Raw genomic sequence first — 13,137 nt, 5'->3', positions numbered from 1 at the left:
GTCGACTCTATATCTACCTTTTTATGTTGTCGATTTGTTCACATTCATTTCTGGGCTTGTTGTGGGACATTTGTCCCACTTTGAACTGAACAACTTCTTTTCCGTTTTATTTGTTCGATAGCACACTGCCCTTCCTGTACCATCCTGTGTTGCTAACTGCCCAAGGTTCAATCTGGCCGTAAGCCTTTTTTTAATTCTCCTCACCACTTACTGTTAATTTCCCATAGCCACACGGTCTACACATCTATACTATCTGCCCACGTCCAATTCAATCTATTGTTCACTGCCCAATGGTGACTACTGAACAAACGCAGGTGAAGTTCGTAGAATTCGGTTTCGCCGCAATTATTACTGACCGTCGGTCGGTGAATGAGACTACACTTTACCTGTCAGATAGGACACCTAGATCGTGCGTTTAGGCTAATTAACCAATTCTTTGCTTTGAGATCATGACCTTGGCACAGGACAGTACAGGTTGTTTCACCCAGACCAAACGAAATGGGGATCTCCAACTGTTCTTCCGGGGCTGATTTTCATGGAATCTGCCAAAATAACCCGCCAAGTGGACCACCGATGAGCTCGGCATGCAAGATTCCAGAATAACTAATAGCAGTAAAGTCTGCATAAACACTATTCTGTGAATTCGTGTATTGCATGACGAGGTGAATGTGTGATTTGGGAACAACTGGGTGAAAAAATCTACCGAATATATCAATAGGATATCCATCTGTGATTGGTGTACCAATGGTGATTAAAACAAACAAGATGTAACTGAATCCTGTCTATTACAGATGACACCCGTGACACCTGTTTTATTCTGGCTAGTGGTCCTTACTGTGCCGGTGTAAATCAGTCGAGGGGAAAACGTAGCCATGAATATTATTAAGTTGGTCGATAGAATTCACCGGTTTGCCTTAGATTACGGTAAATTTAAGGAATAGACACCAGTCTTTATGACAAAGGGGATTTAGTTGAATCTGACCCTTTGGTTTGGCCTATACATTAAAATTTATCACTGACGTTAGCATCTCGGGAACAGTCAGGTGACTTTCTCATGGTTCCGGTGAAGGAAGCAGTGGTTACTTGGTGTGTGACTTGGGTTTGAAGGCGGTTATTATGAGTGTTGTTCCCATGCATGACTTTCACACACTGTGGAGTGCTCAAGTAAGTAAATTGCTCCAAGTGGTCCATTCGTGAAGCGGCTTCTCATGGAATGTACTCATGTTGCAGCAGAACTTTACAGTGTCATCCGAAGAAGTGTCTCATTAGATTTAGTTTCCCACAAGGGGTAACAGAAGCAGGTTAGGTTGAACCATATGCTTGCGGGCGATCAGTACAGGATTCAGCAGTCTAGTTGGAAACACTCGTGCAACTCGTCTTTTGAGTAGAATACAAGGCCGATGGAAGCTCGGACACATATAATCAACCCCAAAAAGGACAAGACTGATCGTGAGCAAGGGCCCATATATGTATCTACGCGCAGTTGTATTATGTGGGTTGTGCGTTTGTACAAATTAATGTCTCGGCTGGAACTTGCCTCGTAAGAGACGTTGTCAGTTGAGAACGATGGTGAGTATGAATACTGTCTGTACATGATGATATACAAGGGGAAAACTGAATATTTTCGAAGAGCAAGTTTCACGGAAAACGAATGCTTCAGGTAGCACCCTTGACGTTTCCTTTGTTGCAATGGTTACAGGGGCTGCAGTTCTAATCCGATTTGAAATATCGTGAAATAAGGTTTTGTTGAGATAACATTGTATCTTCAGCATCTCTGGACGTCTGTCCAAAATAGAGACGGACAGGGGACTCTCTCCTGTAGCTTCTGGATCACACATCAAGCAACAGAAACTGATACGTTAAGGATGTTCTTCTATTTTCCGACTACTCAAAGTCCGATTGACATTTGTATAGGCGAAGTGACTACTGATTATTCAGAGGACGAAATGAAAGTCTGTCGTGTGCGATGAAACAGAATGCACTTGTATTCTAGAAAATTTTACTGGAAAAAACACGAATTATTGTTTTACGAATGCAATGGGGTCCAGCTGTGGCACCCTTTCGGTGCCTAACTGCCAGGCCACCAGAAGGAAGCACGAGGGCTTGGATACTGCCAAGTTGCCCAAGCCTAGACAGGGGAAGTCAACAAGTAAAGGTCGGATCCGAACCACGGGCCTTCCGGTCACTTAATTGACGCTTTGACTACTGAGCCATCTCGCTCCAGGCGATACATTGTCCTTAGTGTCCCTGGTAGTGGTGGGAGACTGAGGAATTTCTAGGAATAATTTCGTCCTGTAATTGAGGCCAATCTGTGCTGAATATCCGGGAAGAACTTACAGCTTTTTCGTCTCTGTTTGGGAATCATCAGTGGTGTGCATCTGGCGGAACCTTAGGGAGATTTGGATGAGGGTTTGTGATTGTGCAAATGAGTATTGCAACTGTTGTCCTTTTCAAGAAGAACATGAAATTTTTTGCTCCGATTTCTAGGGGGGCGTTCAACTTTTGCCACTCTACACATGCTGTTAGCTTGGCAGACGACTTACAGACGTTTCGTCATCATTCGAGGAGACTTCATTAGCACCAGCCTACGCATGTTTTCAGTGTCGTGCCACTCAAACTTCAGTACTTATCGACAACGCGGAACTACGACAACGATTGTCTGGTCTTGAGGTGGAAACCAGAGCATGTGTAAAGGAGCGAAAGTTGAGCGCCCCCCTAGAAATCGGAGCAAACAATTTTATGTTCTTCTTGAAAAGGGCAACACTTGCAAGCGTGTTAGCGTGCTTGAGGACCACATCATACTGGATGAAAAAAGCAAGCACATTTCAAGTCGGATTGAAAAAAGACACATGCACAACTGGTCCCGATTAAAGTCCATTTCGCAGTTTCTCTTGAGTGTGTAAAAGTTGCAATGATCAATGAACTAACACTGAGTTCAGAGTCAATTTCTGAAAATTTGTTGAACAGGAGGAGAAACTGTGCTACAATTGACCAGAAACCACATTTCATAGAGACACCTAAAAACATCCAGTGTTCAATTTTTACTACCAGCTGCTGAGGGTGTAAACCGAAACGTAGAATCACGCACGCACTTCAAACTCCCAAACGGGTCAAAATGTCCCGGTCAACGGTTAAAGTCTAAGACATGATAAGTGTAGGCAAAGTGTACGTAAACAAACAGTCGAAGCAAGCGATACCGATTTCAGGTAGGCTGTGGGGTTACGGCCTCCGCAAGACGAGTATTGATCATACCCGTATCGTTCGATGTGTTTGGACACAGTCAGACATGAAGAACCAGCCAACATTGGCGCAATTATTCTCAATACGCCGTTCATTCGCATGATTGCGAAGGTGTGAGCTGGCACACAACAAATAACGCCTGTCAAGGTCAGTACTGAAATCTGAAACAGGAGATAGTAGAATGTGAGACTGTAAATGAAGGCGAGAAGGTTTACTGTGACGAAATCATCGTGAGGTTTGAAAGGGAACAGACGTGGGTGAAAAACGACAAAACCAGTACGGTAGTTAGTGAACAGAAGGATAGGATGAGGCAACAAGAGGATAGGGTCAGTAAAACGAAGTGTACTCATTTCGAATTACACTGGTAATCACGAGAGACTCAGTTACGTCCCTCTGTTGTGACAGTCTTCAACTCAAATTATTTTACAAAGGCTCAGGGGTTAGAGAGCGAATTTATTACCGCCCGGAAGGTGCGTGTTTCGAACCCGCCTCCCGCCTCTTGACATCCCCTGACTAGGCTTGGGCAACCTGGTAGTATCTCAGCAATCGTGCTTCCTTCTGGTGACATGGAATTTAGGCACCGAAAGGCCCTACAGCTGTACGATAGCTACCTTATGTTCCCTTTGCTGAGATTTTCGGGATACCGCAGTGTGTTTCCTTGACAGAACACACTGGACATAAGATTACTAATTACTCATTGACAGTCCATCACCGATCTCTCTCTTCTTGGGACTCATCAAGTGGACGCAGTCTTCAACCTTACGTTCTACTTGAACACTAAGATTTAAGAAATCGGTGAAATGCACTCATTATGATCAAAGGATTCAGTTGAATCTTCTGTTGATACCAAGTCAATTTGCCAGCACAATCAATTAGACCGTAAGACTGACGATGAGCCTCAAGAGGACAAAACTTTCAGCAACCTCCTAAGTAGTGCCATTTCAGGTAGTTTAACGCCAATTTGACAGGGGTGAAGGGTTTGTTCCATGGCTGACGACATCGGACAATAATTAACCAACAAGAGGGAAACAGCGAGCTTGAAACTTGATTGACTTGCACACTCGGTAGGCGTACATGCATGAGTTTGTATGAGTTTGACGTCATATAGTCAGCAGTTGACTGAGAACTAAAAAGTATGTAATGCAATAGAAGTGGGGAAAACACAAATGTCCTCACGCATAAATCGCCCTGAAATAACCTACGTGACTTCATGAGTGGAGCACTGTGATGAACAGAAAGTCAAACTAGATGTACTAACCACTTGTAATTAATCGCCCCATCACATTGCCTTGTTTCAATATTTGTAGTCTCCGTTCTCCGTCAACTGAATGAGTAGCGAGCATCTTTACTGCCCACGTCTATGGGTACTGGTTTCGTTCGCGCACCATGATGGTTTCCGACTGGTTACCTGGTGATCCAGCTTGTACTCCATCAGAATATCTCTGAGGTTTGCTAGAAAGCCGAAAGTATGAAGGAGCAAAGGTCAGTAGCACAACGACTAAGCTGTGGTTTGTTTGAGGCATGTCGACCAGTTGCGTCGAAGGACCGGCAAAAGTCCGTTTATTTTGACCCGGTCAGGTTTACATTCCATTTATGGTGATATAATGGAGACCACGTTCATCTCCAGCTCTCTTAGCTGTCGTTGAATACATATTGGCAATGCATACCAAAGCCCAACGGACTTATGCGTGCTAAGGAATGTAGTGGAGAAAAGATCTTATAAACGCATAAGGGAGAAGCGACTGACTAATATAGCTTGCTAACGAGGTCGAAGGAACCACAAACATAGTAATGGTAAGATTTTATGTAGCTTCAAGAACAAAAAACAAAGTTCCAAATGATCATCTCTGACAAGCACTACCGGCAATCAAGCCTTCAAGTTCGAGCCTTCCTTGGCTTGAACATCTTCCTGGCAGTTGTTAGATGTCATTTTTAACCGAGCTGTCAAATCTTCATTCTGCCTGAATAAGAACCACTATTTCACTGTAAAGTGGCCCCACGCATTTGCACGTTAGTCTGACGTCCGGGTGTTCCTTGAGTGGCTCAAAACTTCGGTGCTTTATTGTCCTGCTGACCTTGTTCGGAAGAAACAATCATGGTTTTTTTATATTGCAGGCAACTTATGTGACCAGACTTATCAGAACATTTTCAGGAGCTATGGAGTTTTGCTAGCGCTTGCATTGCGCACCGAAACCAATAGCCTTGAGGTTCGAACAGCATGTTCCTCCACCACAAGACAACAAAAAATAACACTAATTGTTATCGGCGTTTTAGGGTTTTGATTATAAAGTAGTCTCTGTTGAGTGGCAGTAAAGTCAAAATTGACGAATTTTATTGGAGGTCCGGTCTCCATCCTCTGTTGACTCAGGAATAAACTTTATGAACCGAGGCATAATGGTCTTCTTAGTAGGTGATACCCTCACTCTAAGAGGACGTGTGAAGAGGACCTGTATACTTCATGAGGAGTGAACATCCTCAGAATTCGCAGGTCAAAATCCTCTTTTTTGTTCAACATTAAAACTGCTCCAATCCATTCAACCATAATCCATTTTCTTCTGCAAAATGTAGGTGAACTCCTAGCAGAACAATCGAAGAAACATTCAAAAGTCTACCCGTAGTCAAGCTAGATGCTGGCACCTTCGGGGGCGGAGTAATGTGGAACAACCTGGCATTTGTCCTCTAAGATTCTTTTCGGGCATTTGCAATCTTCTGTTGTTGGAGAACGGGATCAGACAAACAAGTATCACGCGACACTTTCAGCCTCGGTTACTTCTTTGTTTTTTCATGGTAGACGGAAAAATCTAATCCCATTATAGTTTTGGGACAGACAATTTATGCCAGGACTCATCCTCAGTCATACATCAGGAATCAAGCACCTTGGACCTTTTCTACCCCTAGAGCGAAGAACGCAGCAATCAACATTTTAGAGAAATACCAAGTGACGAGGGCATCAGTATGGGATTCCATAGTTTATCTGAAGCATATTTACACAGCTCTTATCCGTAAGTTACAGGCCATCCTTCCGTAGAAGCGATGTCGTCGGACTAAGTCGTCATACCGGTAACTTGAGGCAGAGCTAGTCCATGCATTGAGGTGTGCACATGTGGTGCGTGAGTGCATTTGTCTTTTGACTCAGGCCCACCTGTTTTGCTCCGCGTGGCGTTACCTATGTTGCCATTGGTGACGGCCAACCAGCTGACCAATAGGAGGAACCACCAATGTGTCAGCCACGCCAGATACTTTGCAGCGCGATCGATAAAATATTCGCTTCTATTATTAATTTAAGGTATGCACCTAAACAGTACCATATGTAAAGCTTCTAACTGATGGTAGCTGACGTCTGGTAGCTGGCAGAGTCAGGTAGCTGAATGGCTTTCGTCTACCTAGCGTACTGTGTTTGGCTGCGGTCTAAATGATGCCATTTCCTCTGGAAAAATTCGTGGAACTTTGAATACTTTTACCTCCTTCATAGTGTGCAAGACAGTTACAGTTTGAGATGACAATCCTCGTCAGTCGGGTTCCACAATGCGTTGAAGCATAGTCGGTCTTGGGTCATGACTATATTCGGAAAATTTCCGCTTAACACCTCATTCAAAGGATTACTCGCGCCTTGGAAGGTGACTACAAGATTGAGAGCCGGGCGGTTTCGTTCGCTATTACTGTAATTTTGTTGGAAAACCATCGAAATGCTCCACTTTGACAATATTCTTCTTTTCCTTCCAGGTTCTTTTGAGTGAGATCTCTAGCCTGGCCACCTCTGAAGCGTGCAGGGTGCAAACCGTCTGAATTAGATTCCCTAGCGCCAAGTTTCTGTTGTAGACGGAGAGCTGTTATCGACTGGTATCGAGTTTATGATGTTCTTCCGGAGGTTGAGTTGGCGGCAACCAGCTAAACTAATCTCTAAAGTGCCCAGGACGACGTTTCTCAGAATAAATTGTGGTTTCATTCTTTTTGGGACCGTGTTGTTAACACCCGCCCACCTCAGAACAGTCGATCAGATTAGATGAGATAGGGTGACCTCGACGACCGTGAGCATAATTTTTCATTCCAAGATTTGTTGGAAAAGCAGAACGACTTAGTGTCGACGAATCAGTTGGAGCGTCATCTCTGCTGTTTGACCGTCACGGTCTTATCTTCTTTATTCTCGGCGATTGAAACCGTAGCAGCCTGAACAACCGTACGGGGTGTATAACTGATCTAATGGTCTCATACAGTGCTGTATAACCACAAACTATCTCTTTCGGTGCATGGTTATCCCCGAATTGTCTCCTGACACGCAACGAAGTAAAGTATGACAGGTAAACCATCGGTATCTTTGTAGGTGTTCAATGACCAGAATGAACTGAACTATGTACTAGATGGAGTCCTTTGACACAACGGTTGATTGCCCCAGCCAGTATATTAGTCATCTCGATTCTTTTCTGTGCTGAGCGTTGGTCATCACTAACATACTCCTGTAGGCAGACGTCCCCACTCTGGCTAACTGACAGATTGCGTTTTCCGTCAGAAGACATTTGTTGTAACGCTTCAAAGAGAGGTTACTTCCAGGACGGTTTAAAATCCGCTTATTTTGGGGAGACCACGTTCTAATTGACCCTGCGAAAAACGTTTGTTATGAACCCTCCAAAGCAGTAGTTTATCCTTTTAGGATTAAGTGCTGTACCAAGAAAACCGCATGGCGCTTTTCAACAGAGCTTACCGTACAACAGCTCCTACGAACTAACGTGTAATCGGAGTTAGATATGTGTTCCCAACTAACCAGTCCCGGCGATGTTCAATCGCGGAATGTGAACCGTGAAGAACAGCGGGACGAAAGGCATGTATTTAGCCACAATGAAAATGTCCTCAAAAAGTAACGGAAAGAATACAAATCAGCTGATAGTTCGAAAGTCACACGATTCATCTGTACAACGCTGAACGCTTGGCTTACTTACTTCCGGGTTTGTGTTTACAGCATCCGACTTCTGATTGGCGGAGAGGGAGTGATCAACACGTTTAGATGCTGAGATGAAATAGTCTGTTGGCAGATGCTATTGCTACTAGTATCCACCATATGCCATAAATTCGATGGGATTCGTTGCAGAATGGCGTGGAACAGTAACATCGTTTCAGAGTGGTTGAACTACCGTAGGTCTGAATACAAGAATCCGTTAACAGTGGCTCAAACTTTCTCAAACATAACCTCGAAACTGTCTTCAATTCATAGTATTCCTGTCCCCACCTTGGTTTCCTGAAGTCCGATCGCTGAACCTCTTCGATTTTCATACAAGCTTTACAATCCGGAATGATTTGCCATGGTCCCAATGATTGATCACAAGGCCACAAAGTCATCTGGCGTTCTCGGTCGACAATTTCACATTCGTAGCAGCTGATGTTAAGACCAAATGTGCGTTGTAAGGTGACTAATCCGAAAGTCAATGTGACAACAGAGTGCACTTGGATGTTGAAGCGCATCGTGCACTGATGGATTTGTAAATGGCGCGGCTTGATTAGGCTCATGGAAGTGGTTGTGGAAATGAACCAATCAGAAACCAGCTACACGAACACGCCCACGTGATGTTCGATTGTCCTGACAAATCGCCTTTGAGATATCTGATTTGACCTGGCAGCCTGCATTTTGCCCACTTATGAACGTGGAGCGCTATTTACCCCGCATTTTCCAGCTGAATGACTGTGTCGTACGCCAGCTCGGTTGCAACCGTTCATCATGGATCTTTGGTTCGCCTGCTTGCACGATGGCATGGAAGCGTGTACCAAGCTGTATGGCCGACGTTCCTCCTGTTTTGCTTTGCGTATGGAGGCGTCGCACTTATCTACTATTTGCTTCCAACAGATACTCCTGAGCGTCTGGAAATGAAACAACAATTTGTACAGGTCTGTGCTTATGCAGCTCGGATTTCCGATGCGATTCCTGTCTCGTTTGTGTTGGGCTTCTTTGTAAACCTTGTGGTTTCCCGATGGTGGAAACAGTTTCTCAATCTTCCCACTCCGGATTCTGCGTGCTATTTGATGGGCACATATTTACGGGGATATGAACACAAGGAAGGTTACTACGTGTCAGAACAATGCGATAGCGAAAGACCTCTATTGATCAGACGCTCCGTTGCACGCTACCTCAATTTAGCTAGCGCATTGTGCTTCCAGGAGATATCACTGAGCATGAAACGTCAAGTGGGTACGCTAGAAGATCTGGTCGATTGTGGGTTAATGACAAAACAAGAAGAAACAATATTTCTGAACCTCTCACAAGATAACGGGCACTTTTTCGTTCCAGTCGTTTGGGCTGTCACTCTGCTGAGCAGAGCACATCATGAAGGTTTCATCAAACACGAACGTCACTTGGATGCTATAGTCGCTGAAGTGGTTGCATTCTGGAGACAGCTGCACATATTATTTTTGCATGACTACGTCAATGTCCCGTTAGTCTACAATCAGGTGAGTGAAGTTTTCCATGCACGAGGAATCGATTTAGCAAGCTTGCTGTGTATCTAGCAAGTCTATTCAAAAGGTTGGTCTCGCGGATGTTTCTGACACCCAGCAGAATTGAGGACTCTAAACAGAAACTAATTAATCTATCCATTTCTACCGTCACCCCGAAATCAGTTTCTTGTGTGCAAAATTCCGATTAATGAATTCGTCGACAGCCCACTTATGACTAGCAGCCTTATGAGTAGTGCGTTACGAATGTACATGTATCGCGATATCTCGAATATCGTAGCGACTGAAAGATGAAGAATCCTGTGTGCAGCACATTCAGTGGCCTAGAAACATCACAAACGAGAGATTCAGCTGGGTTCCAGGTGAGTCTCTCACAAAAACAAATTAGTTAGCAAATGAGTTTATTTCTCTGATTAGTGACATTTTATACTAGGTCTTTGGAACAAGTAGGAATACACTCTTATTTGATGGTAGAGATTAGATATTCAGTCTGTTCAGTCTATTGTTTTTAAATTGGCCTGAAACTTTCTCATCAGCCTGTTGACTAGCACTGGGCAATTTCAGCCCTGCGTACGTTATTTTGTCAGGTAAATGCGGAACTAAGGTTAGGGAAGCATGATGAAATGGGAAAACATACGATCCCTGTCTGCTTATCTTCTGATTTATATTCTTGCTAAAACCTGGTTGCATGTGTGCATCCTATGCAACTAGCTGTACTGACTCTCAGCTACGAGTATCGAGTAGAGTGTAACAATTGTAGAAGAGATTGCAACTGCTTGCGAAGGAAGCTGCAGACGAGACATGTGTGCTCGTTAAACTGTGCATATTACTCGGATGCTGGAACGAATTATTCTTGTCGAAACTAGCAATACTTGACCTTTCATGTTATCAGATTTTTTCGAGGTGGAGAAATACACTGTCCGTTATGGTTATACATTTAACCTTCCTTCGAGGAGACCCTCATTAGGATATGTCCTCCCCGAGAAACCAGCTTTAAGTCAAGGTATTTATCCATTGAGTTCTGTCCTCTAGGAAGCCACCCTGCTTTTCGAAAACGAAGGGTAGAAACTTCCAGCTCTGCCAACTGCCGACTTACCCTGCAAAAAGAACCATCACTATGACAACATTTATTGCAGTTTCCTGAGATTTATTGAACCGCTGAAACACTCAGTAGTCTGTGTTACAAGCAAAGCTGGCAGTGTCATGCCAGGTCACTGAGCATTTCTAGCCGAGATGTTCCCCTTGGAGTCGTAAAAAGCATCTCGCAGCTGCACTACCAGATAAAGAAAACAAGACCGAAGTGCATCTTGATATAGCTGGGGAAGACTCATTGGTTAACAAGTCCTAACTAAATTAGGATTATCTTGCTGGGAGAGGTGTCCCTGGTAAATTATTCAGTGTTTCTTATCCTAGTTTAGTTCCTGCCGACCTAGGTTACAAGAGTAATGACCGGCTTCATCGTGTCCGGTTGGTGTGTGTAATCACAAGCATGCAAAAGGACTGTCGGCTTTCCAGAAAATTCTATTCAGATGGAATAGAATTTCTAATCTTATTTTCAAGAGAAAGGTTCAAAATCCCGGTAGCAAATGAAGACTAGCCACCTCAATACAGGAATTATGCTATTAAACATCGAGGAGACCTTCTGGAACCTGTAAACGGTGTCTGCTTTGAAAGTGATTTATACGTACACATCATAATGAAGCCCATGTGATGGTGGGCCAGTAAAGTATCCACATTTTCACTGCCGAATTTCACCTTCAGCGGAGTAGCCTAACCTAAACTATCAGTGCAACGGGTTCTAAGGACTGTCCGTTTGTCAGCTGTAATGTTACTTGCAAAATATTTTTCAAGCCTTGGAGGATGACAATCTGATTCTCACTTCAAAACGACACTTGGCTGGAATCCAACTGCATTCTGCTGTTTTGACATGAGAACCCTCGTGATGGCAGTTGGTTCAAAGTTGAACCAACTGATTCCGGTGGACGAAATTTTATTGGTAGTCCAGAAACGAACACGAAAATTGAGAAGAATCTCTCGGGGGATTAACATCCCAGCTCCTTGTAAGGGTTGAACCAAATCCCAAGTTTGTCAGCTGCAATTCAGCTTGAAACACGTTGCTTGGTAAATTCTTTTTGACGGCTGAGTGGACAGAGTTATTCAGTAATTGAATGATGCCAAAAATTTAATAGCGACTTGCCATATATATATATATATATAATGTAATGTGTGCATAATGTAAGAAACAGTCGAAAAGTTGTTCTGCACTTGGATGCACTTCGACATATTCTTCAGTATGTTACAGTCGTTTTTTGTCGTATGATTGCGAAAAAAGCACTCAGCTTTTTCATTTCTGTGTAGTGTTCAGACTGGCCTTAAACACAGCCACGTTACATTTGTACATAATAGGGAGACGAGATAAAGGGACCGACTAGAAGTTGATCACTACTGGGAGATTCCGAGCTGCTAACACAAACTTCGAGGATCGAATCGGAGCTCGCCATTATTGAAAGACACTTTCTGAATAGCAACTTTTCCGAGGCGAGAGAACCAAACCAGAACGATTACAATGGGGTAAAATTCTTTCTTTTTTTCGCTTGTCTGTTGCGCGAAACTGCAACTGGGTGCAGTAAGGCTCGTAACGACAACCGGCTCGAATTGGGTTACCACCTTGGAGAGCCCACCAAATTTCCACCGTTACCTATAACCTGGTGTCAGTTTCCTCACGAGGGGTTGGCTCTTAAAACGAAAACTATATTCTTTCTCTGTGGTGATTCTTACTGGTGTGGGAAAACTACCCTACCCAGCTTCACACAAAAGCTGACTAAATCCCATGAGAGGACACAGATATTTCTATATATTGTGGTCGTAGGGTATCCGAAACCTAACATAAGTTGTTACCATTCAGGTATGCCAAAGCAACTTTCCGTGGCAAGTATTTACCAGTGTTCACTTGAAGTGCGCATCTATTGAGTAAACACTCACATCCCGTTAAAACGCTCAGACAAAACGGAACATTCAGATCCCCCTATTGTTGCTTTTGTAAAATACTCGCGTATAGGTCTTCTAAGAAAATATACTGTGACATCTCGAACATCGTGCCAACTGAAACATGAGGCGGCCTGTTTGCAGCACATTCAGTTGTAGAATATCATAAAAGAGAGATTCGGTTAAGTCTCCCGTGAAAACCAAATTGCTTTGCGAATGAGTGTATTTCTCGAAAACAATTCAATTTGGGTTCAAGTAGAACATGAGGTTGACGGAAATTCGGGGACTGTGCCTACCCGATGAGCCCCAAGAAGGGCGAAACCGGTCGTGGGCTGTCGAAGAGTTTTCAGTAACCTTGTGAGTAGTTTCCTTTGTGAAAATTAAGGGAGAGTTTTTGTCGTCCAATTCGCTGACAGTCCAACCCCACGACAACGACAAACGAAACATTCATCGGTGAGTACCATCTGAGGCCAT

General features: G+C 43.7%; 1 protein-coding gene across 1 annotated transcript; it reads left to right on the top strand.

Moving 5' to 3' along the window:
- Positions 1 to 8,907: 8,907 nt before the first annotated feature.
- On the top strand, positions 8,908 to 9,732 carry T265_07559 (hypothetical protein; the record flags this gene model as incomplete). The annotated part of the gene is made up of 1 exon (XM_009173109.1): positions 8,908 to 9,732. The coding sequence occupies one exon, from the start codon at positions 8,908 to 8,910 to the stop codon at positions 9,730 to 9,732; it is 825 nt and encodes a 274-aa protein (XP_009171373.1).
- Between the last annotated feature and the right edge of the window lie 3,405 nt (positions 9,733 to 13,137).

Source organism: Opisthorchis viverrini, assembly GCF_000715545.1.
Source record: "Opisthorchis viverrini unplaced genomic scaffold opera_v5_174, whole genome shotgun sequence".
Lineage (NCBI taxonomy): Eukaryota > Metazoa > Platyhelminthes > Trematoda > Opisthorchiida > Opisthorchiidae > Opisthorchis > Opisthorchis viverrini.
The sequence above is the reverse complement of the archived record's forward strand: the minus strand, read 5'-3'. Positions and strand labels throughout refer to the sequence as shown.